Source organism: Toxotes jaculatrix, chromosome 7 (assembly GCF_017976425.1).
Source record: "Toxotes jaculatrix isolate fToxJac2 chromosome 7, fToxJac2.pri, whole genome shotgun sequence".
Classification (NCBI taxonomy): Eukaryota; Metazoa; Chordata; class Actinopteri; family Toxotidae; genus Toxotes; species Toxotes jaculatrix.
Genome location: NC_054400.1, coordinates 8,199,620 through 8,220,769, shown reverse-complemented (window position 1 = coordinate 8,220,769; position 21,150 = coordinate 8,199,620). Strand labels below are relative to the sequence as shown.

The 21,150-nt window shown below is 39.6% G+C and overlaps 2 protein-coding genes across 2 annotated transcripts; one reads left to right on the top strand and one right to left on the bottom strand.

The window, feature by feature from the left end:
* Positions 1 to 1,538: 1,538 nt before the first annotated feature.
* cdc45 (CDC45 cell division cycle 45 homolog (S. cerevisiae)) lies at positions 1,539 to 7,896 on the top strand. Its single transcript, XM_041042503.1, has 18 exons — positions 1,539 to 1,698; positions 2,425 to 2,484; positions 2,713 to 2,805; positions 2,935 to 3,072; positions 3,273 to 3,422; positions 3,501 to 3,559; positions 3,646 to 3,694; positions 3,903 to 3,964; positions 4,047 to 4,097; positions 4,298 to 4,417; positions 4,587 to 4,718; positions 4,855 to 4,953; positions 5,073 to 5,234; positions 5,348 to 5,486; positions 5,586 to 5,669; positions 5,780 to 5,898; positions 6,552 to 6,628; positions 7,592 to 7,896. The coding sequence occupies exons 1-18, from the start codon at positions 1,648 to 1,650 to the stop codon at positions 7,654 to 7,656; spliced, it is 1,710 nt and encodes a 569-aa protein (XP_040898437.1). The 5' UTR covers positions 1,539 to 1,647; the 3' UTR covers positions 7,657 to 7,896.
* A 10,136-nt stretch (positions 7,897 to 18,032) lies between these two features.
* Positions 18,033 to 19,749, bottom strand: cldn5a (claudin 5a). The gene has a single exon (XM_041042564.1). It carries the CDS (start codon positions 19,521 to 19,523, stop codon positions 18,876 to 18,878), a length of 648 nt encoding a protein of 215 aa, XP_040898498.1. The 5' UTR covers positions 19,524 to 19,749; the 3' UTR covers positions 18,033 to 18,875.
* Positions 19,750 to 21,150: the final 1,401 nt, after the last annotated feature.

The window sequence follows — 21,150 nt, the reverse complement described above, 5'->3', positions numbered from 1 at the left end:
CCATAAATTTAATTGTTAATGTGAGGATTTCCATGTAGAAAGTGTGAAATTTACAGCTGAGGGACAAGAAAAGAGGAGGGAAAAACCTCACTTTTTACAGACCTTTGAGACAAATATCTTAATTTACTTGGTCATTCTTACAGGTATTTATGAGATGATGTACAAGTGTAGGTGTATTTAATTTTGAGGCATGTAGGAATTTACTTGAAATTTGAAGATTTGTTTGTTTACCTTATATGTGATAATGTTATTTCTTGAAAATAGAAACCATATTTGTTGTGGGCACATGGGTTTATGGGGGACCTTTCAGACAACAAAAAAAAGGAAGTCATTAGACTCTGCTGCATTTTTATAAACTGCATGTTTCACACCTGCGTATGTTTTCCTCACTTCCTTCCATCCCCACATTTCCATCCATTTCTATTGATTTATGTGATTATCAGTACATGTATACTGCATCAGGTTGTTCATCATGTCTTTTCTCCCTCAGATCTACTGTCATTACTTGTAATTATACAAAGACTTGCCTGTTTGCGTTATTTACATCACGCCCATAATAATTTGCCTTGGCTCGTAGGACCACACAGCAGCCTCTCTGCTGATACAGTATCCTGATTGTACATGTTGTGATGCTTTTAATGGATCTTTTGGTGGCACTAAATGATGTTTCTAAATAATCTTGCAGTACTTGCTGTCCTTTGTTTATTTTCCTTTGAGCCAGAAATCCTGGCTTCTTTAGTATGCATGATGATTACAGGCACCCGTTCAGATGATATGAATTTTATAGTCAAGAACACATTGAAAAGTGGGCAATCAATAACATGATACAGCAACAAAAAATGTTCATTACAAATGTATTAGTCCAATTATAATGCAGCTTGGGTTGCGGTAATAAAGGTGCAGTTTTTGTTTTAAAGCTGCAACTTCCACATTTTCATATATTTATATGATTCTTATTATTTACTTATTATTTCAGTGTTGATTCTAGGAAGTCATTTACTAGTTTACATTTTAGGAAGAGATCACGTCAAACCTGAAATTAAAAATAATCATTCTTACATCCCTTCACTTTTTGTGCAAACTTTCACTGAATCAAACAAATGTTGAAGCTGATCTTGAAACTTGAATGTAAATATACCCACCAAAAAGTGTGGAGTTGTAGTGTAGTGTAAAGTGTATTTCGAGATCTTGATCAGCGTGGTCCTGATCACAGTACTTTAAAGTAATGAAGTGAATTAAGTAGTAGTGGGATAATCTTAAGCCAACATTGTGACAATGAGTGTCAGAAGAGGCTCTTTTCTTCTCTGTTGAAGCTACTGCGTGTAAATGGACATTATTTCCTTTTCATCAAAAAATATTTTCACAAGAATCAGTATAATTTGCTGTGTGGTTGTCTGTATTTTTTTTTTAAGGTTTCTCTCCTTTCTTTGTAGCAGCGTTGTTTTCCCCAACGTGATGGCGTAGCCTCGAACGTGTGACGTACGCAGCTTTTCTCCCCAGTGATTGGTTGGATGTGACGTGCAGATTTGGCGCCACATTTCTGAAGCAGAAAACGCTCCGATCCTGACAACAAACCAAAATAACTCGCTGTTTATGCTACTGTGTGAGTGATTTTATCGGGTTTGCTGCATCTTAAACGTTTTTAAAATGTTCATCACGGACATAAGGAAGGGATTTTATGAAGTTGTTGCCAACCAGGTAAGTTTGCGCTAAGTTTAACATAAGGTTAGCTAACTTGAACCACGAATGGGTTAAAGGAAACTTAACCCACACTGAGTGACCGGCTCTCCGTTTGCTGCTCCTCTTGCTGTTTAGAGCGGTTGTTACACGGTGTAGTTAAAGACTTAACGCTGCTCGAAATCCACTTTCAAATTAGTGGAAACTTTATTTTATTTATGAAAGTAAGAAAGAGAAATGTCACTGCTTTGTCCCCCCCCACCATCACATCTAGGCCACATCAGACCATGTCCAGATCAAAAACAATTCTGCCTTGACTTGTTAAATCTGGACTACATGATCCCAAGACAAGCCAAAGACTTTTAAACACTAAAATGTACATACACAAATGTAATAGATAGCAATTTTTTTTGCTTTTTTTAAAAATCTGGTCTGATGTGGTCTAGATGTGAAAGAAGGAAATCTCTCTTTTTTTTGCATTTTCACAAATAAAGATTTCACAAACATAAAACTGTGTTTTAAAGAGTGTTTGGCTTGTCTAATTGGTTAATCTAGTCCAGACTTGACAAGTCTAAGTATAGTTGATTTTGATCCAGACCTGTTCCAATCTAGATCTGAAATCCCCCATAATTCATAAAGAGTAATATTCAGTAATATTCAGACAGCCTAAAAGGCTTTAACTCCAATATCTTACAGTATTTCTTTTATAAGGCAACTAAAAACTGTCTCACATTACTTTGCTTTCAGAGAGTTGCACTCCTGGTGGCATCAGACATTGATGCTCTCTGCGCCTGTAAAATACTACAGGTAAGATACCCAGTTAGCAGTCAGCAAACATTAGCTCCTGTTACCTGTGTTGTGACATTAATGAAAGGTTGATTAAACGTTTAGCAACAGACAAATGTTTGTTAGAGGTTTCTTTTTCAGCTATGCAATAGCCCAGGATTCAGTGTGTCTGTGTTTTTGTCAGTGAGAAGCTAGTTATGAATCAGTAAATTATACAATAATTGCTGAATCTTTTTGTGTCTTTACCAGATGCTGTTCCACTGTGACCAGGTCCAGTATACACTCGTGCCAGTTACAGGCTGGCAGGACCTTGGCACAGCCTTCCTTGAACACAAAGAGCAGGTATGGTCAAATCAGACCTGAGCTTACACATGAATATGTGACAGAAGCATGAATAAGGAAGAACTGTTGCACTTTCCCACACTGTCTCGCTGAACTAAACATATTATTTTGGATTCTGTTGTTTTGTAGTTCCGATACTTCGTTCTCATCAACTGTGGGGCAAATGTTGACCTCCTTGAGATGCTGCAGCCAGATGATGACTCCATCTTCTTCATCTGTGACACTCACCGGCCTGTAGATGTGGTCAATGTCTACAATGACACCCAGGTGATTGGAAAATAACTTATAATGAAGGAAGAAAACTTAAGCAACATGTTAAAATTTTACTTTTGAATGTGCTGCATCCTTTTATTTGTATTAGTTTGTATATTAGTTATTTTCTCCTGTTTAACTTTTGAAGATACCAAAATATTAAAACACAACTTACATCTGGAATCTAACATGAACACCTGTCATCTCATCCACAGATAAAGCTACTGATCAAACAGGATGATGATCTTGGCGTGCCCTCATATGATGATATTTTCCGAGATGAAGATGACGAAGAAGGAGGCGACTCTGGAAATGAGAGTGATGAAGGCTCAGAGCCGTCTGGCAAACGGAGGAGATTTGATGAGGTGCCTGTTGAACAGAATCTGTAAACTCTGCTGACTGTAAAGGTTGTGTCATTAATGTCTGTGATCATGTCGTTGCAGGGGGCAGTTGAGAGGAGAATTGAAAGACAGCGAGCGAGGAGGGCGTGGGAGGCACGAAGGTGAGGTTTTTTTTTTTTTCTGTTTGGAGGAGACTGTATCGTATTACAGTTTGTGAATTGATACTAAAATTCTACTCTTTTCTCAGGAGGGAAATCTTGTTTGACTACGAGCAGTATGAATATCATGGGACTTCTGTGAGTAGACAGAAACCTTGGATGAGCATGGAAAATTAATTTGATAATTTTCACGTGTTCATGTTAAACGTTCATAAAACCGTTGAATTGTTTAGAAGCTTTAACATCTACATGAGAGTTCACTTTGCGTAGCTGTCTGTTGTCTTTTATTTCACATTTTCAGTTGTTATTCCTGAAACCAAATGTTTTCATGTGTTTCTTTTGTCAGGCTGCAATGGTCTTTTTCGAGCTTGCGTGGGTGTTGACTAAAGACACCAAAGACATGCTCTGGTAAGCTATCTGATGAAAGAGACATGCTGGAAATGCACAGTGCAGTGTACAGACTTTCAGATGTATTTTCTTCTTTTCGCAGGTGGGCCATCATTGGCTTGACAGATCAGTGGGTTCACGATAAAATCACACAGTAAGAACATCTTCAGTATTTCAAAACACAATTCTAAAAAACATAAAGTGATTCCCTTAGAATTTAACAGGGGATCTCTCTGCTGTAGCGTGGTCAGTCATAGGATTCTGGTTCATTATTGGTTACAAGATATATTTACGGTCTGTTTGTAACGAGTTGTTCCCACACTGAATTTATCATGTCTGTCTTGTTCTTTTTAGTATGAAGTACGTAACAGACATCGCCACAATGCAGCGACATGTTTCCCGGCATAACCACCGAAATGAGGACGAGGAGAACTCACTCTCCATCGACTGTATGAGGATCTCCTTTGAATATGAGTATCCTTAGTTCTTTTGACATGCCATTGTTATTTGGATGAACAATCCAGCTTTTTTTCCCCATTCAAGAGTAAACACTCATACAAATGTTTTGTAGCCATGTCTTCCTTTGTTTGTTTGTTTGTTTGTTTGTTTTTCTCTTTGTGTTTTCCTTGACTTCCTGCTTCAGCCTGCGTCTAACCCTCTACCAGCACTGGTCTCTGTATGAGAGCATCTGTAATTCATGTTACACGTCCTGCAACTTCAAGCTCTGGACATTAAATGGACAAAAGAAACTCCAGGAGTTCCTAGCTGACATGGGGTGAGTCCTCAGAAGTCAAGGGAAACATCCATTAACAGACCTACTCTTTTTGTTGAGTGGAATATGAGATCAGCCTGTGATGTGAGATAGTTTACAGGTTTTACTTGCTAATGTTTGTTGCTGTTGCTTGTAACAGGCTCCCCCTGAAGCAAGTGCGGCAGAAATTCAATTCCATGGACATGTCAATCAAAGAGAACCTGAGGGATGTCATTGAAGAGTCTTCAAATAAATATGGGTATGAATCTGGAAAAGACTTAGAGATACTTTCTGTCATTTTGTTTCCTTTTATAGGCTGCGCACAATCTTTTGACAATGTTCTGATATGATTTGTCTTTGTTTTCCTGTCTTTATCAGCATGAAGGATATCCGTATCCAGACGTTTGGTGTTCACTTTGGCTTTAAGAACCGTTTCCTGGCCAGTGACATGGTGCACGCTACTGCTGCTTTGCTGGAGAGCACCGAGAAAGATGAGAGTGACAGCGACAACTTCATCAAGGCCCTTGACTCCCTTTCCAGGTGTGTATAGGAAACTTTAGGTCCCTAAAATCTTAATTTTATCAATTTTTTTCAAAAACTTTGGTAACTAGGACTGAGCTAGTGCTAGCTATAAAGTCTCTTTCTCTGTGCAGGGGCAACCTTGATCGTCTACATTCTGGCATTGACCTGGCTAAGAAGAAGCTGATTGCCATCCAGCAGACTGTGGCCAGCTGCATCTGTACCAACCTCATCCTGTCGCAGGGACCTTTCCTCTACTGCTACCTCATGGAGGTACGAGTGTCTGTCTGAGTAACACGTGTGTCTGGCGTTTTTTTAGCAGGATATCCTGCTCAGATTAATCATGTCCTCCTGCTGCTCTTTCATCTGTAGGGAACTCCTGATGTGAAGCTCTTTTCTAAATCCATGGCCTTGACTCTGCTCTGCAAATACCTCCTGAAGGCTTTCGTCCATTCGGTGAGTTTCTCATTGTTCTCAGAACTTAATGAGAATGTGAAGGAAGTAGACTGAAATCACACTGTTATTGCTAACTCCACTCATTCACTCATGGTATCTTGCTTATTTAGACAAGGAATAAACGCTGCAAACTGCTTCCCCTCATCATGGCTGCTCCCAAGGATGTGGAGAAGGGAACTGTCATTGTTGTGGGAATCCCACCGGAGTCTGAGACGTCTGACAAGAAGAAGTAAGACCTCTTAATGAAAACTAAAGAGCTTAGCTTTGTGAAAACATATATTTCACTACACCAATGAATGACTTGAACAAATGAAAGTGCAGTACCTGACTTCAGTTTAAAACATAACCTCAGAAACAGGATATTTGTGCTCTATAGTAAAATATTCCATGTCTGATTCAGTTCAGACTCTGCAGATGTACTGTTAAGAACATGTTCTTTGCAGTTTCTGTTGCAGTTTTAATCCAAGTTATGTGTCACACAGAACTAAAACATTTTAATAATAATTTCATCATCATTTCTAACAGGTACTTTGATTATTATACAGTATTTTAGACTAGTAAAAAATGTCCCTCACAGTTTCCCAGAATGCACGCTGACTTATTCAAATTTCTTTTTTTTTTTTTGGTCCAACCAACTTTCCCCAGACCCAAAGATATTCAGTTTACTATCTTAGAGAACAAAGAAAAGCCACACACCTTCACATGTGAAAGCTGGAACCTCTAAAGATTCGTCATTTCTTAGAGTTAATCAACCATCAGAATTAAAGTTAATTTAATGTAACAAACAAAAACAAAACCTTCCCTTCACTTTCCTTTGCAGTGTAAAGAGAATTTTTTTTTCTTATTTCCTCAACTCTTGTCCTTTTTTCTGTACTCAATAAGTTTCTTTGGTCGAGCATTTGAGAAAGCTGCAGAGAGCACCAGCTCCCGAACTCTTCATGACCACTTCGACACATCAAGTAAGTAACAGTGTTATTTACTGCTCTATTGTGCACAGTGTCTAACAGACTATCTGCAGGTTTTGAAAAGTCTTGGAGTATTTTATTCAGTTAAGATCTTAAGATATGAAGATATTAGCAAGTCTTAAATTTCATTCACAAAGGGCATGAATATTTCTTCTTTCTTGTTTTGGTTAGTTACAATATGTTTTTGTATTCAACTGCAAGCTGTCAGGAGACATTATATATCTTAACCAAACCGTAACCTTATTATAACCAAATGTGGGATTGTTGTGACAGTGTTTGTGCTGCAGGAGTTTGGAGTTTTAGTCAACACCATCAGATCCTTTGCAAACACTGTCACTACTAATGGCCAATATATTTAAAAATGCCCGTTATAATTTCCCACAGCCCAGGTTGATGTCTTCAGGTTTTTTGTTTTAGCTGACCGACGCATGACAAAGAAAAGCATGAGAAAGTGTCAGTTTTATCAAAAACTAAGTCATTATTTGCTGAGTGATTTATCCAAACATCATAACACCTAAACAAACCTAAAATGTAGTAAATTTAATTTTAGAAACCTTGGTCTAAATCCTCAAGAATGTATGTGCTTACTGAGATGTCACTCTCCTCTGTAGCCTCTAGGTGGCAGCCTTGTATCTGTGTAATTTACAGTACAGCTGCTATTCATCTGGAATCATGAAGCAGTCAGTTGTGTGACTGAGCACCAGGCATCACAAAATGAAATGTGACATTCGTTATGTGCATTTCAACACTTTAGTCATGTTTCGTGGGTCGAATAAGACCTCAACGTTTATTCCAAACCACCTTCAGTTCTCTGGGCATTAACATACACGACATCTGATGTTTTTTCTTGTCTAGATTGTTTGCAGAAAAAAACAAAACATGTTGCTGGGCCATTGGTGTGCTCACGTCATGCACCATCACATCAGTTCTTACTCGTGTTTGTCTTCTTCTCTGCAGTAATCGAGCTGAAGACAGAGGACAGAAGTAAGTTTCTGGATGCACTCATCACCCTCCTGTCATGAGAAGCTTCAGCACTCACAGGAAACGTGAGCACGTACTGTGTCACCAGTACAATGAACTTCATCTATGTTTTTGTTTTTAAAGGTTTTAATCATTTTGTGTGTATATTGTACAGTGTTTTTTGTAAATGTGTGGAAGTCTAAGTTTTGCTTTTAAATTCTGGTGTTTTATTCCTGTTTATGTCTGTGAGTCGTTCTCACCACGTTACATTTTAAACATGTTTAATAAATCTAATGACTTAACCGCATTCATTGCCCAAAGTTATGTTTATTGTATTGAGATGTGGGACCTTCTTGAAGGGTTCCAGGAAAGAACCATGATGTAGTTTGGTGCTAGTTATGTGAGAAATCAACAAAGTTCGGAGATTGTTTTGGTTGTGTAGAGTTTATTATTGACTTCCAGGTGAATGCCCATGAAAGAAATGGCTCCATTTAAACCCAAAATGCATTTTTTTGCCACTCTGTACCATTATCCAACCATGAAAACCCTCATGTTGTTCTAATTCTGAATACCTTAGAAAACAGAGAAACACCTGTTTGCAGCCCCCATGACAGGTGGCATACACAGAGTGGTGAGCAATTCAGCTGGCTGTTAATCAAACAACCTCCAACTTGCTTCATTTGGTTTTCAAAGTACATTTACAGACAGAAATATTTTACAAGGAAATTCTAGAAAATTTCAATTTCCTATTAATTTTTTTTCAGCCCCAGCGACCCATGCTGAGAACCACCATTGTTGCTTGATGCGGGCAGAAAGTCTTGAGGGACCTACAGTAAATCCATTCGTTAAAAGGAAGTTGAAACTTTCTCTTGTGTCCTAAAACAAAGATCTGGCAGAGTGTTTGCTTTTGGCAGCCACAACCGACGGGGGCAGAGAAAGTGATCCAAACTGATTACAGTCTTTTCATCTTGATCCAGTCTTTTGTTTTGCTGACGCACATTTTGTGGTTCCACAGAAAGGTAAAACAGCTCTTACTGTATTTGTGAGACTTCTAGTAAAGGCACTGAGATTGAATGAACTTAACATCATCTCCTGAGATCAGCCTGCTCATGTGGGACAAAGGTGAGAGCTGCGACCCTGGCCCACATTAGAGAATGTAGGCCAGGCCCCCTGGTTGTGATTTGCTGCCGGCCCAGAGAGTAACTGGAAAGGTTGGGCCTGAGCTGATCTCTGAGGGGTAATTGAGATCCCTATCGCTCTTGGATCAGGATGAGATCATGACCTTCAGAGCGAATGGTGTTTGGGTGTTTTCACAGGAAAGTCCGGACTGAGTGGCAGCAGTAGGATTGAAACGTGCCATGATCGGCATTGTGCTGCTGCAGGGGATGTTAATGCAAATGTTTTTATTGTCACCAGAGAGGGTGTGTGCGTCATCATCACTTAACTGTGTGTGAATGTGTACAGTATGCTGCTTCCCTTGGGTTAACTGCTTGGGGGGGAGTTTCACATGTTGCTTGAGAAGATCTCAGTACAGGGTCAGTTTAATAGGTCTTTTGTTGCTTTTGATTATATCATCTGATCTTCCTCAGCAGGTGGAGATATCCTTTTGTGATAAAACCACAGACTTGTTTATTCGTTATGTTCCAGCTCTCAGTAGCACGAATAATGTCAAGCAATGTCAGTTACTCAGAAATATCTATCTAAAGCTAACTAACATTAGCCACCCTAAGATACTGGTCATAAACCCCTGTGGGCATTGAGTTGAATGAGGTTGTGTTTTATTGCTTTTGAGTTTGCATTTGTAAGAAGTGAACAGTGAAAGAAGTTTAGTCTTTCAAAAGTTAGCTCCATTTAAAAAAAAACAAACAAAAAAAACATTTGAACATCAATTTCCTGACAGCTCAACAGTCACCAGCACAAAGTCCTGATGATCGTGTGATATGGCTGAAATTGTGTGGCAGATACTAAATGGACATTGTGGTGAGATTGTTTTCTTAATTTCTGCTTCCAATGTGAAGAATTAACTTTGTTTTTCTCAGCATCTCGATATGATGTCTTTCAAAAAAACATAAACGCTGGTCTTTTCCCTGCTGGTTGTTGTTCTGGACAGGATACAGCCTAAAAAAACGTGTTATTTTTCAATCGTCAGACGCTCACCTGGTCAGTGAGCAGATACAGAGTTAACATCGCTCAGTCTGTTACTGTTCCAGTGACAGATCCACCTGTTCAGGCCATCGTTTGGCTTTCTCCCCTCAGCCATCAATCACTTTGCTCTCCATCCCCCCTCTTGCACCTCTGGTGAAGTGGGGCCACTGCCCTTTCCAGTGCTTTGCATCTGAGGAATGCGCCATGCAACAGACCCAGCACACACACACACACACACAGAGGGAAACATACCCTCAAAAGCCAGGATCGTACAGCCGATGTGTAGATGTGCAGAGCAGCATTTTTGAAGGCCTCACACTCAAACACTCATGTTGCCTCAACAGGGGCAAGCTGCTCAGTGGAGTTTTAGGAGATGTTGGAGGAGTAACGTTGGTGGTGACGGAGGCTGGTACAGTGGTTTTTGACTTTTATCATGCACAATTTTATGGAAAATTCCATTCTTTAATATTCTTAAAATACTTAAATACTTGAAAGTTTTCATTTTTGTTAGATAAGGAGAACTTACAAAACTTAACCCTTAATAACTTTTCATTCACAAAATCACTTACCCAATTCATTCCTGGTCCTGAAGGAATGAATCCTAATGAATTTTATGATCCCAACTTGTAGTGCTACCAGCAGTTCGAGATATTTTTTTTTCACTCCTCAGTGTGAATTTGTCACTTTTAATGGTGGACAGTGTGACTATGGGACGTCCTGTTGTGATGTTTTCGTTGAAGAATTAAGAAATATTGCTCCACATCCCTCTATTTCATGCCCTTCTTAAACAATTTATGTTGTTTTCGTCTGTCTTGCCTCTCTGTCTCTAATAATCTCAGAATCCACACAGGATTAGTTACATTGGACAGACAGAGACAAAGAACTACAGCTGACTGCTTGTGCCTGCTGCCTGTCTCCCCGTCATGCTGTGAAAGGATGATCACACACATCAAAGCGGACATACACACACGCAACACAAGCAACAGTAGATGATCAACCTCACCAACATCTTGTACAAAAGGTGTACTAAAATCCACACTCATCAGAAACAAGAAAAACATCCTCACTTAAAATCTTTATTTTCCGTCTTGCTGCGTGTCAGCCTGTCTGCCCACAGATGCCCTTAATGATCCCTAACCCCCGCGACCTTTAACCTCTCAAGCCCTCTCACAGTTGGGGTGTTATTCCCTGAATTGGCCTCTTCTCTTCCATTGTTTTAAAGTGCTTTCAAGCAAAAGAGATTAGTATTTGCATGAATTTGATACCGATTGATGTTGCTGAATTCCGTGCCTGAGTCCAGTGGAACAAGTTTATTTCGAGGTACAATAACCTTATTTACAATTTATTTCTTTTTTATTTAGCTCACACTGCATTTTTATGTTTCTAGTGTTTCTCTGCACCTTACCATGTGTTTGGTATCTGACTTAAATATAGGAAAAATAAAAAAAAATAGGACATTTGTTGAGCTGTTCCTTCCTTTGATGAGAAGATTGACACCACAGTCATGTCTGGAGAGTGGTATCAGACTTCTCATTTAATTTAAGAAAGCAAATGAGTGTATTTCTCAAAATGTCAGACTTTTCCTTTAAGGGACGTATCCCCATAGTTGGTGAATATCCTTTGGAAAAATAACTCAGATTTGAGAGGATATTTGGTCAATATCCATTATTACTGACAATTACACCTGCACACTTAGTGGCTTGGTGTTTTGAATAAACAGACAGTAAAGATAAAGTGTATTCATGTGTGAATATATGTTTTCCACAGATTCTTCTTGGTGTCTTTCCCATTCTGTTTGGGTTTACACACACTGAAGGAGACCAGGCTTCAACACAATGATGAGGGGTTCTTTTCTTCTTCCATCCTCTGTGGTAGGTGGCTCAGTCATGCAGGACTTTCTTTAATGGAGGACATGCACTACAACTTTCATTCTTTGAAATACACTGGAGTCCCATGCACAACAACAGAGAGAAAAGAGCTCAGGCAGAGAAAGATGAAAACCACTTTGGTTTGTTTTTTTGTTTTTTTTTTTAGATGAATCTGTTCCACATATATATTAAGTGCTGATGTTTTGATAGTTTTCCATCAAGTCCAATTAGTGTGGAAACAACACACTCAGTATACCTTGAAACCCCGATCTTGTGTGTGTGTGTTTGTGTTTGTTTTTTAGGCAGGCTGTTTGTTTACTCAGTCACTGATTGCCATATCCTATGTTAATATGGGAGTCCAAATGTGGCCAAAGCTAAAAGCAGCACCACCTGTAGCACAGTCCTTTTAACTGATTGCAAACGTGGTAAATAAATGCTGGTGTGGTTATTAGCTGCAACCCCCCCATTATAGAGAAGTTTTGTTCTTCGTCTCGGTTGAATAGAGAGACTGACATCACAGACATTTTGCTAACCATGCCAAATCAGAAATGTCTCCTGATCCCACCCAGACATTCCTCATGCCACCAGGGCTCCCCCTCATCTCAGCAGAGGGCTGTCATTCACCACTTTGTCTGGTCTGCCTTACCTATGTGCGTGTGTGTGCATGTCAATACATGCTTTTGTGTGTCCACGTATTTAAAAATGTCCTCCTTATGATGATAGACTGTATGGAAGCATGATCTCACTCAGGCATGAAAGGAGTTGAGACTCCCTGTTTCAGCTTCTCCTCTCTCATATTTTGTGATAAAGCTGTCACTGTTCACTCTGTTTATCACCCTGTTGAGAAAACACTTCATCTGTTGCTGTACAGCAACTGCTGTCTTATCTCAAGTTACACATCAATACTTAAATATTGTGTAGTTTTGGGAAAGTGTGATTGAAATTTTGGCAGCACTTCTTATAAATATTCTATGCTAGGTTATGGTTAAAGCTACAACTCCCTGTTCTTGTTTTTTGGCCACTGTGGAGCAGTGGAATCAAGCATGTGAGAACACAGCTTTTTAAGTTGGTATGGAAAACTCTTTCATTACACATCCACCAGTTATGGAGGAATATTGTCATTTACTTGGGGTTGTGTTTCTGTCCCTAGTGGCAAATGTAAGTCCAATATCCACTCTCTCTCTCTTTTCGCTCTGTTTGGTGCTGAGCAAGTAGCTGACAGAGGTATTTCTCAGCTTTTTTTGTGGAAACAGCTGCTTGCTGAGGCCAAAAATGACCTATGAGAGCACAGAGACACAGCTACAACTTGCTATAAATCTCTGGAAAGCTGAGGAGAGCTTCAGGTTCAGGTGATAATTCTCTGTAGGTTTATCACTACAAGAACACTCTCTCATAATTTTCTCATTGTCATTGAAAAATTGTCATAAAAAAGATTAATTTTCATCTTCTTCAACACTGACAGAATCACAAACATGTAACAGCTTGTTCCAGCTCTCTGGTGGAGTTTTATGATGTTTACTAATGAAACATTCAAGCCAAAGACTCAAACATTTTTTCATCTACATGTTTGAGATGTGTTGTGCAACATCTCATGCTATTCTAAGTTATTGCACACTGTGAGGTCTTGTTGCTTTATCCTTGGTCAGTGGGTTATACTGATCATATCTGATGGTATATGTGTATGGGTATACTGTAGTACTTTTACAAATGACAAATTTGTAAAAGTACTACAGTATGCCTTTGAACAAATGGAAGAGCTTGGTACAAGATTTTGTTCTTAATGAAAGTAGAGCTGCTAAACTATACTAGGCCAGTATGGTCTAACTTTCTCCAAGTTATTAAATTAATTAAATTAACATAACATCTCCCAGTTAATCAACCTGAGACAACTGATATATTTGGAAACCTAGAGAACATGATTAGAATTTAAGTCTTAAGTGTACAATTATGGATCTTGCTGCAAGTAGTGTTTACAATGGTTCATAGCACAACTGAATCTTATAGCACTTTGTACACAACAAAGTTGATCTAAAGTCCTTTGCAGATACAAGACACAGAGTGAATTTAATAAGAAGAAGAAGAAGAAGATGGAGAATAATAACTCCATAACTCCATAATAAATGGATTGTTGGATTTTATTCATCCTCCCATCCAAATAAAGTGAGTCACATTTTCCAAACTTTTGATTTCTGAAAAAATGTGTGCATATATCTTGAAGTTGTGTGAAATTCTTATTCCCATGTGATTTAAAAAAGGCAAAGTGTATTTTATATGCTGTCCATATATGTCCAAAATATAAACTTGGAAACCTCAGCCCTGTATTCAGCTTTGTGAAAAGGCGTTTTTCAGATATTGTTTTCCAATATGTTTTCTTATGTTTTTTAAACTGTTTATTTAGCTTTAGAAGGAGGAAAATTCTCTCAACCTATAAAGAAACCATGAACCCGTAAATCCCCAAAACATTCACATTCTTTTCTTTAAAGGCTGAATTTAGTAAAAAAAAAATGTGACTAAGCAAATGACAGATACATGAGTGTTGTATACAGTCATGTGAACTTGCTTGTAACAGTGGGTGTGTGTATCTTTGGGAGAGATTTAACCCAACCACCAAGCTTACTGATTTCTCTTGACACACACACACACTCCACCCTCTTACTCCTCCTCCACACCCTCCATGTTCCTTCCTGTTTCCCGTTCCGCTGTCCACCGCACAGGAAGCCTGGTCGTGCTATTGGGCTGTGACAAAAACTTGTGAGTCACCAAGCATTAAATTTTGCGGACATATAGGAGAAAAGAACGTGTTTTTTTTCTGATCTCCATCTCCAACCACTCCAGCTCACGCATTGTTTCTCAAACAAATGGCTCATGGGGTATTTAACTCTGTACACAAAGCCACATTTGTCCTCCACTTTTAACCACCTGCTGACTCTTGGCTTTACTATCTGTGAGTAAGCTCTATCCAGCTGGGAAGTCTGTAGACTGTATGCACCTGCTGACTCTGTTGTACCTCTGAGTCAATCAATATAAACACTAATTAAATCTCCTTTGTTTTATAAATCATCTACAGTGGTCAAACAAATATTCAAATCCTTCACTTAAATAAAAGTGCTATTACAACAGTGTAAAAATACTCCATTACAAGTAAAAGTCCTGCATTCTACTCGACTAAAGGTACAGAAGTATTAACACGTAAATGTACTTGCAGTTAAAGTACTTCTTCTGTAGTTTAATTCAAGACAATGCATCATATTTTTATGATTATCATATGTTTTGTGTAAAATCTTAATCTGTAAGTAAATGTAACTATAACTGCCAAATAAATGCAGTGCAGTAAAAAGTACAGTGATACTACAGTAATATGTAGTGGAGTAGATGTGAAATTAAAACTTTAAACTGTCAAACTTTCCATTAGCTGACCGTGTTGCCAGTTGTTTGCAGGTGTAAAGAGCTCGGGGGTTGAGGGTTGTGACCCCTATCAAATGCAGGGGATTCTGCTTCGATGAGATCACGCCTGGTCGGTCGAGGGAAGTGACTTTCGACTCGCCTGACCCGAGGCCAGCTTCAGAGTTCAAAGTTCATGTCATGAGAAATGACTCCCTCATCCCAGCCCAACCTCCCCAAAAAATGCACCGCTCCCACTGACGGCTGCACAAATCTGAAATCAGTACGCAGCCTGACCAAGATCTGACATGACCTTAACCATGAGGCCCTCGCTCCCACAGGCTCAGGGAGGTCAAGTTTAGAGGTCAGAATGGGTCTCTGTGTGTTATGTCATCTGTTTCTATGAGACATATTTGTCATATTAGTAATTTCTCTGTTTACATTCATGTTTCATACTCCCTTTTACCAGAATGTGTGTTTTTGATCCCAATGTGCAACATTTACAGCAACTCTTGACAGGTGCTCTTAAAATGAGACACAGTGAAACAAATGTGTTTCTGCTGTCACAGCTCTTTTTGCAGTGACCATTACAGGCTTTAAGTAAATCCCTCCTTCATCTTCCAGACTGCTGTGCATAGGCTGTGTGTGTATGTGTGTGTCCATGCTAGCTGGAATGTCTGCTGGCCAGGGCTTTTATTAGGCTCATCCATACCACCACATTATAGGCTCCTGTTGCCAGGCAACTGCAGGTTCTGGCTGGTTACCATGACGAGCGCCCATTGAGTGACGTCGCCGGCCCTATTTGCCTCCCTCCTCACTGGAATGAGGGCTTTTTTAAAGGTGCAACCCCCACCACACCACACCACCCCACTCTTTCTACACTCACACACACATACACTCACTTAACCCCTTGCTCACACACAACCCCTGCCCCCCTGCCCCCCAACAACCACAAACACACACCCTGCGCTTCGTCACCCTCTGTGTGGTGACTAGAGTGGAACTAACAATCTGACAAAAACATCTCACTGAGGCAGGCCAGACCAGGACCTTCCAGGGAGTGTGTGTCTTTGTGTAGAAAAACTCTCAGAGAGCCCAAAGTAAGAACACCTACTGTAAGCAACTGTACTACAAGTGTGAGACAAAAGTCTGGTGATGTTATATATTTTTCTCATTGTCAAAAAATCCCATGAAAAGACTAAAATCAACAATGAATTGGTCCAATTAATTCTCTTTGTCGCTAAAGCCTAATATATTTTATTCTTCTTTGCCATAGACTAAAAAAAAAAAACCCCACAGTGATCAATGAGCCACAATCCCACATACTCTATCCTGCTGCCATAAATACTCACAAGAGCACTAAATGTGTACTAATCCTCAGCTAAAAATAGTCCCCCCAAAAACCCACACATTGTTGGTTTTGGTCTTTTTGTTTGATTTACAGTTACAAATATATAGAATTTCACCAGCCTTATCTTGTAAAAAACATTCTCACCGCTGCACTGAAGCCAAACAGACTGAATATACAGGATGTGAGCTTCATTATAATAGTTAAGTATAAAGGTAGGGATACACTAGTATACACTGACATTTCTTTTGAGAAGGTGGAGCCAGTGAATTAGATTTTTTTTTTCTTAATAAAATGTCTTAGGTGATAAAATCGTCAAAGATTAATTTCTTGTTCATCAACTAATTGATTAATCAACCATTTCCTGTTTCATCCAAATCACATGGTTATCAATGCATGGAGTTTGCTCATTTTTATTTCATAACTACAAGACCTTGAGTTGATATTGTTGTGCCAAACTACTATTTCCAAGCCAATAATGAACTTGCATCCTTAACTTTTAGGCCAAAAGATGTGAGAAGTCCTAAAAGCGCTACGGATGAAATCAAAACAGCCTCAGAGGACACATGTCAACAGATCCATCCCTCTGATGAAAACCATGTGACACGTTTGAAAGCTCCACAAAAGGTAAGAACCATAAGTGGACCCTGACATTATTTTGTCAAACTAAACCATAATATTATGAGAACAATAGTTTCAGTGTTTTGGTAATAATGTCTCCATCTCAAACCAAAGTTTGAATGTTATATTAATATTGTGTTCCACGTGCAGCTGCTCAAATCAAATGTAAAATTATAGAAAATAGGTGGGTTTTTTTGTTTTGGGTGTGAAGAAAATTCTCTGGTGAATTATGAGCTCAGCCTTGGTTGACACACTCTCCTGACTGTATGCAGACTTTCTGCATGGCCATATTTTCAACTTTTAAGAGGGCATATGACCTGTTAAGATTCTTAAGTCACCAGCAAAACAAGTATGGATAAGCTTTAGTAATCCAGTCACAGTTTAAAACAAGAGTTGGCTGTTACTCTTAGACTGAAAAACTTTGTGTTTCTTTGACTCTTGTTTTTATTTTTCGAGTATTGCCACAAGTTCAACAAGCTTGTATATTTAGTATCTTTATTATAATATTGCATATAAGTATCTTCCCCAGTGTTTGCGTAAATGTGGTGCCCTTGAAGCAGCTGTGGATAAACTAATTACTTGATGGTGTGATGGTGCGTGATCTTTCTTCAGGGAGTCCATCTATCTCGGCACCGTCCAGATGGAGAGAGATGGGTCTGTGACGACGAATGAATGGAGTGACTTGCGGGAAGACGATCCCAGCAACTTCTCCGTGGCTCTAATTTGAACGCCTTTCATTGACTGCGGATGAGGAGGGTGGGGGGTGGTCTGAAAGAGGGTGGTGGGGGTTGTGGAGTATTGTGAGTTGAACAGCGGAGCCCCACTCGAGCTGAATGGGCATTGTCATCTGGATTTCTATGGCTAACCAAAATACTTTCTCCCGCCGTGGGGGTTTATGGATTCGTGGTGGGAACGGCATGCATTACGCACAGCCGCGGAGGGCACCCCTACCTCTGCAGAGACAGACCATCACAACTCAGTTGTCAGTTGTTTTGTTTAAGAACACACTTTAAGTAAAGATTTCAGACAATATATTCAGTTTAATCTTAATAAAATGAAACGATATTGCATCTTCATATACATGAGTAATGAATCATTACATCAAACGCCAACAAACCAACAGAAATCGGCATTTATTCCTTGTATTTTTTTTTGAAAAGAAAATACTTCCTGCAGTGACAATGATGCAGAAACTTTGCAGGTGCTCAGTGCGGCCGAGTAAATGACTGTAACATTTCATGCTGTGAACTATGGATCCCAGGCTCTCCGGAATCTACAGGTCCAAAAATAGACTGCAAACCTCTAAGTCACCGCCACCAACTTCTGAACAACACAAAAGCCTGTCGGAGATTCATTAGGGCTTTGCTATGCACGAACTTTTCTTCTTCGCTCTTTATTGTTTTTGTACATTGTTGGAGTCCTCAACATGTCGGCGTCGTTCCACTAAAAGAAATGGATCTTTGAATACGTGAGAGTGCAATCATTCTCAGTTACTGTACACGTTTGTGCTGACAATGCACATCAAGGCAAAAGAACAGAATAGCTATATATTCAATGGCAAGAGTTCTTCTAGAAAAGAAAAACTCTGCAGTTACAACAGTAAACAATTCAAAATACTAATAATTTCGAAGACTTACAAAAGCAGGTACCTAACAAAGATACTCCTTTTTGTCGTGAGCTACCTCTTGTGGTTGATAGTCTTTTTTTTAATCTCCTGTAGTTACAAAAAGGACTTGTGAATTTGCAGTCCGAGCGTATTGAAGGTAAAACAGCAGAGGTGCTTCCATTGATTTTCAAAGTTCAGATTTCTGATTTTAAAAACTGCAGGTGCAAAGATAACGTCCGTAACAAAAAAAACAAAACTGTTTTTCAAAAGCTGCAGGTCACTTTTGCGCACCGCCTGCAATGAACCACACAGCTACACATAATTCCTCTTGTCATAGTCCCCGTTCTGCGTGGCTCTCTTGGTCGGTGCGTATTTTACTGAGTATCCCGAGTTTCCGCTGGAGGGACAGGAGCAGCACAGCAGCACTCCTCCGATCAGTAGCAGCGCTGTGGCCGCCCAGCCAATGTAGAGCGCAGCGCCGATCTCCCTCTTCTTGGAAGCGGGCACCTGCGGGTTGTAGAAGTCCGATATGATGTTGTTTGCCATCCAGCAGAGAGGCACCAGCACAAACAGACCACTGATGATGTAGATGACCCCTCCGGCGTTCACCACCCGGGCTTTGATGTACTCAGTGCGGATGCAGTTGGTGCACTGCGCCCCAGCAATCACAACCATGAGCCCCAGCACGCCCATCACCGAGGAGATGATGGTGAGCGCTCTGGCCGCTTGCAGGTCGTGGCTGAGGGCGAGGACGGAGTCGTGCACCTTGCACTGCATCTGCCCCGTGCTCTGCACCACACACGACATCCACAAGCCGTCCCAGATGGTCTGAGCCACCACGATGTTGGCCTCGATGAAAGCCGTCACCTTCCACATGGGCAGTCCGCACGCAACCATCACCAGGAGCGAGCCAATTACGCACATCGACAGTCCGAGGATCTCCAGTCCGGCCGACACCATTTTCGCTCTTTACGCTCAGTCAGGTCTGTCTGAAACTTTTCAAACTCTACCCTAATTTCCCTTCTTCTTGAAAGCAAGTTGTATTTCTACTCTTTATTTCTTCGTTCTCGTCTCGATGTTTAGGAGCGTCAATCCTTAGTTGCGCATCACTCCACTCGGAGATGTAAGAGACAGCAGCTCTGAGTCTCTTTGTTTAGTGAGGGGATGTGAAAACAACTGGAATCACAGTAGCACAGAACCACGAATATCTGCGGGGTGGGGGTGTGTGGACTGGAGGAGAAACTTTCCTCCAATCGGCTGTCGCCGCATCCTCAAGGGACCAATGAAAACGCAGGGAAGTTGTGAGACTGAATAAAGCGGTCCAGAGCGTATTGTGTGTTTGAACAGTTATTTACAATGAATAGAGGGGGGCAGGAGACAGGGTGAAGGCACACGGGGGGAGAAGGGGGTTTAAGGGTATGGAGCAGTTGAAATGCCGTGGCTTGGTGAATCAGGGCGGTTATTGATTTTTCAGACATGGAGTTTAATGCCACTTGTCTGTGGTATACGTGGCCTAAAATGGCAATTTCACACCCAGTGCGATGTGTGTGTGGCTCTTAATTGGCTGACACAAGATGCTCGTAAGGATGAAAGAAACTTGAAGAAAATATCACATTAATTTTAAATGAATTCACTTTAAGAATCAGAAGTTAGAAGCAGTTTTTCTTAAGAGACCATGATTCCGTCTTTCTGCTTCTTTGGTCTCTACAAAAACTAGTAAAAAATATCCTCTCTTAAGGATCCCATTGATCTGTACGATTTACCATCACACACTGAAGTCACATTTTTGGGATTATACAAAATTGTCTTGATTTCATGCTTTAATTTGCACATACTTTTAATATTTATTTTTATACTTTTGTACTCATGAATTCATAGGATAGGAGGAATTCAACGATTCTGATGTTTTTATTATGTTTATGATATAATTTTATAATTATTAGTTTTCATTTTTATATCTTTCTACCATGTTCTTGTGTATGATTTTACTTTTTTTGCATATTTTTTCTTTTAACAATATTTTGTTTGTGGTAATGCATTACCAATGGTAAAATAAGTGTAAACACTACATTTGTTCAAATTTACAGTAGAAATGTCCTGTCAAGTGCCCTTCATGGTGCTTTTATACAGTTCTATAACTTTTATTCAGGTTTTACTCATTTTGCTATTTTTGTTTTGCTGTTTGGTAGTTACTGTAGGCTATTTACAGTCTTAACGTAGGTTTAAACTTTACAGAAATAAAATAAAATAATTAAAAGGGAAAGCAGCAAATCCTCACATCTCATAATCAGGAACAATTAAATATTTGACATTTTACATGAAAAATTACTTGAACGATTATCGAAATAATTGCCAATTTTCTGCTGAGCGATTAGTTGTGTAATTGTTTCAGCTGTACCTGTAGCTATAGTGCGTTGGATAGTTAATATATAACAACGTATTATGTTCTACAATCTGTTCGTGTATTTTAAGTACAAAAAATCTGATTTGAAACTGAAGTTGTAAAGTATTTCCATCTCAAACGAGGTGGAGTAGAAGTTTAAAGTGGCCTGAAAAGAAAATTCCCCAGTGAAGTACTTCAAATTTG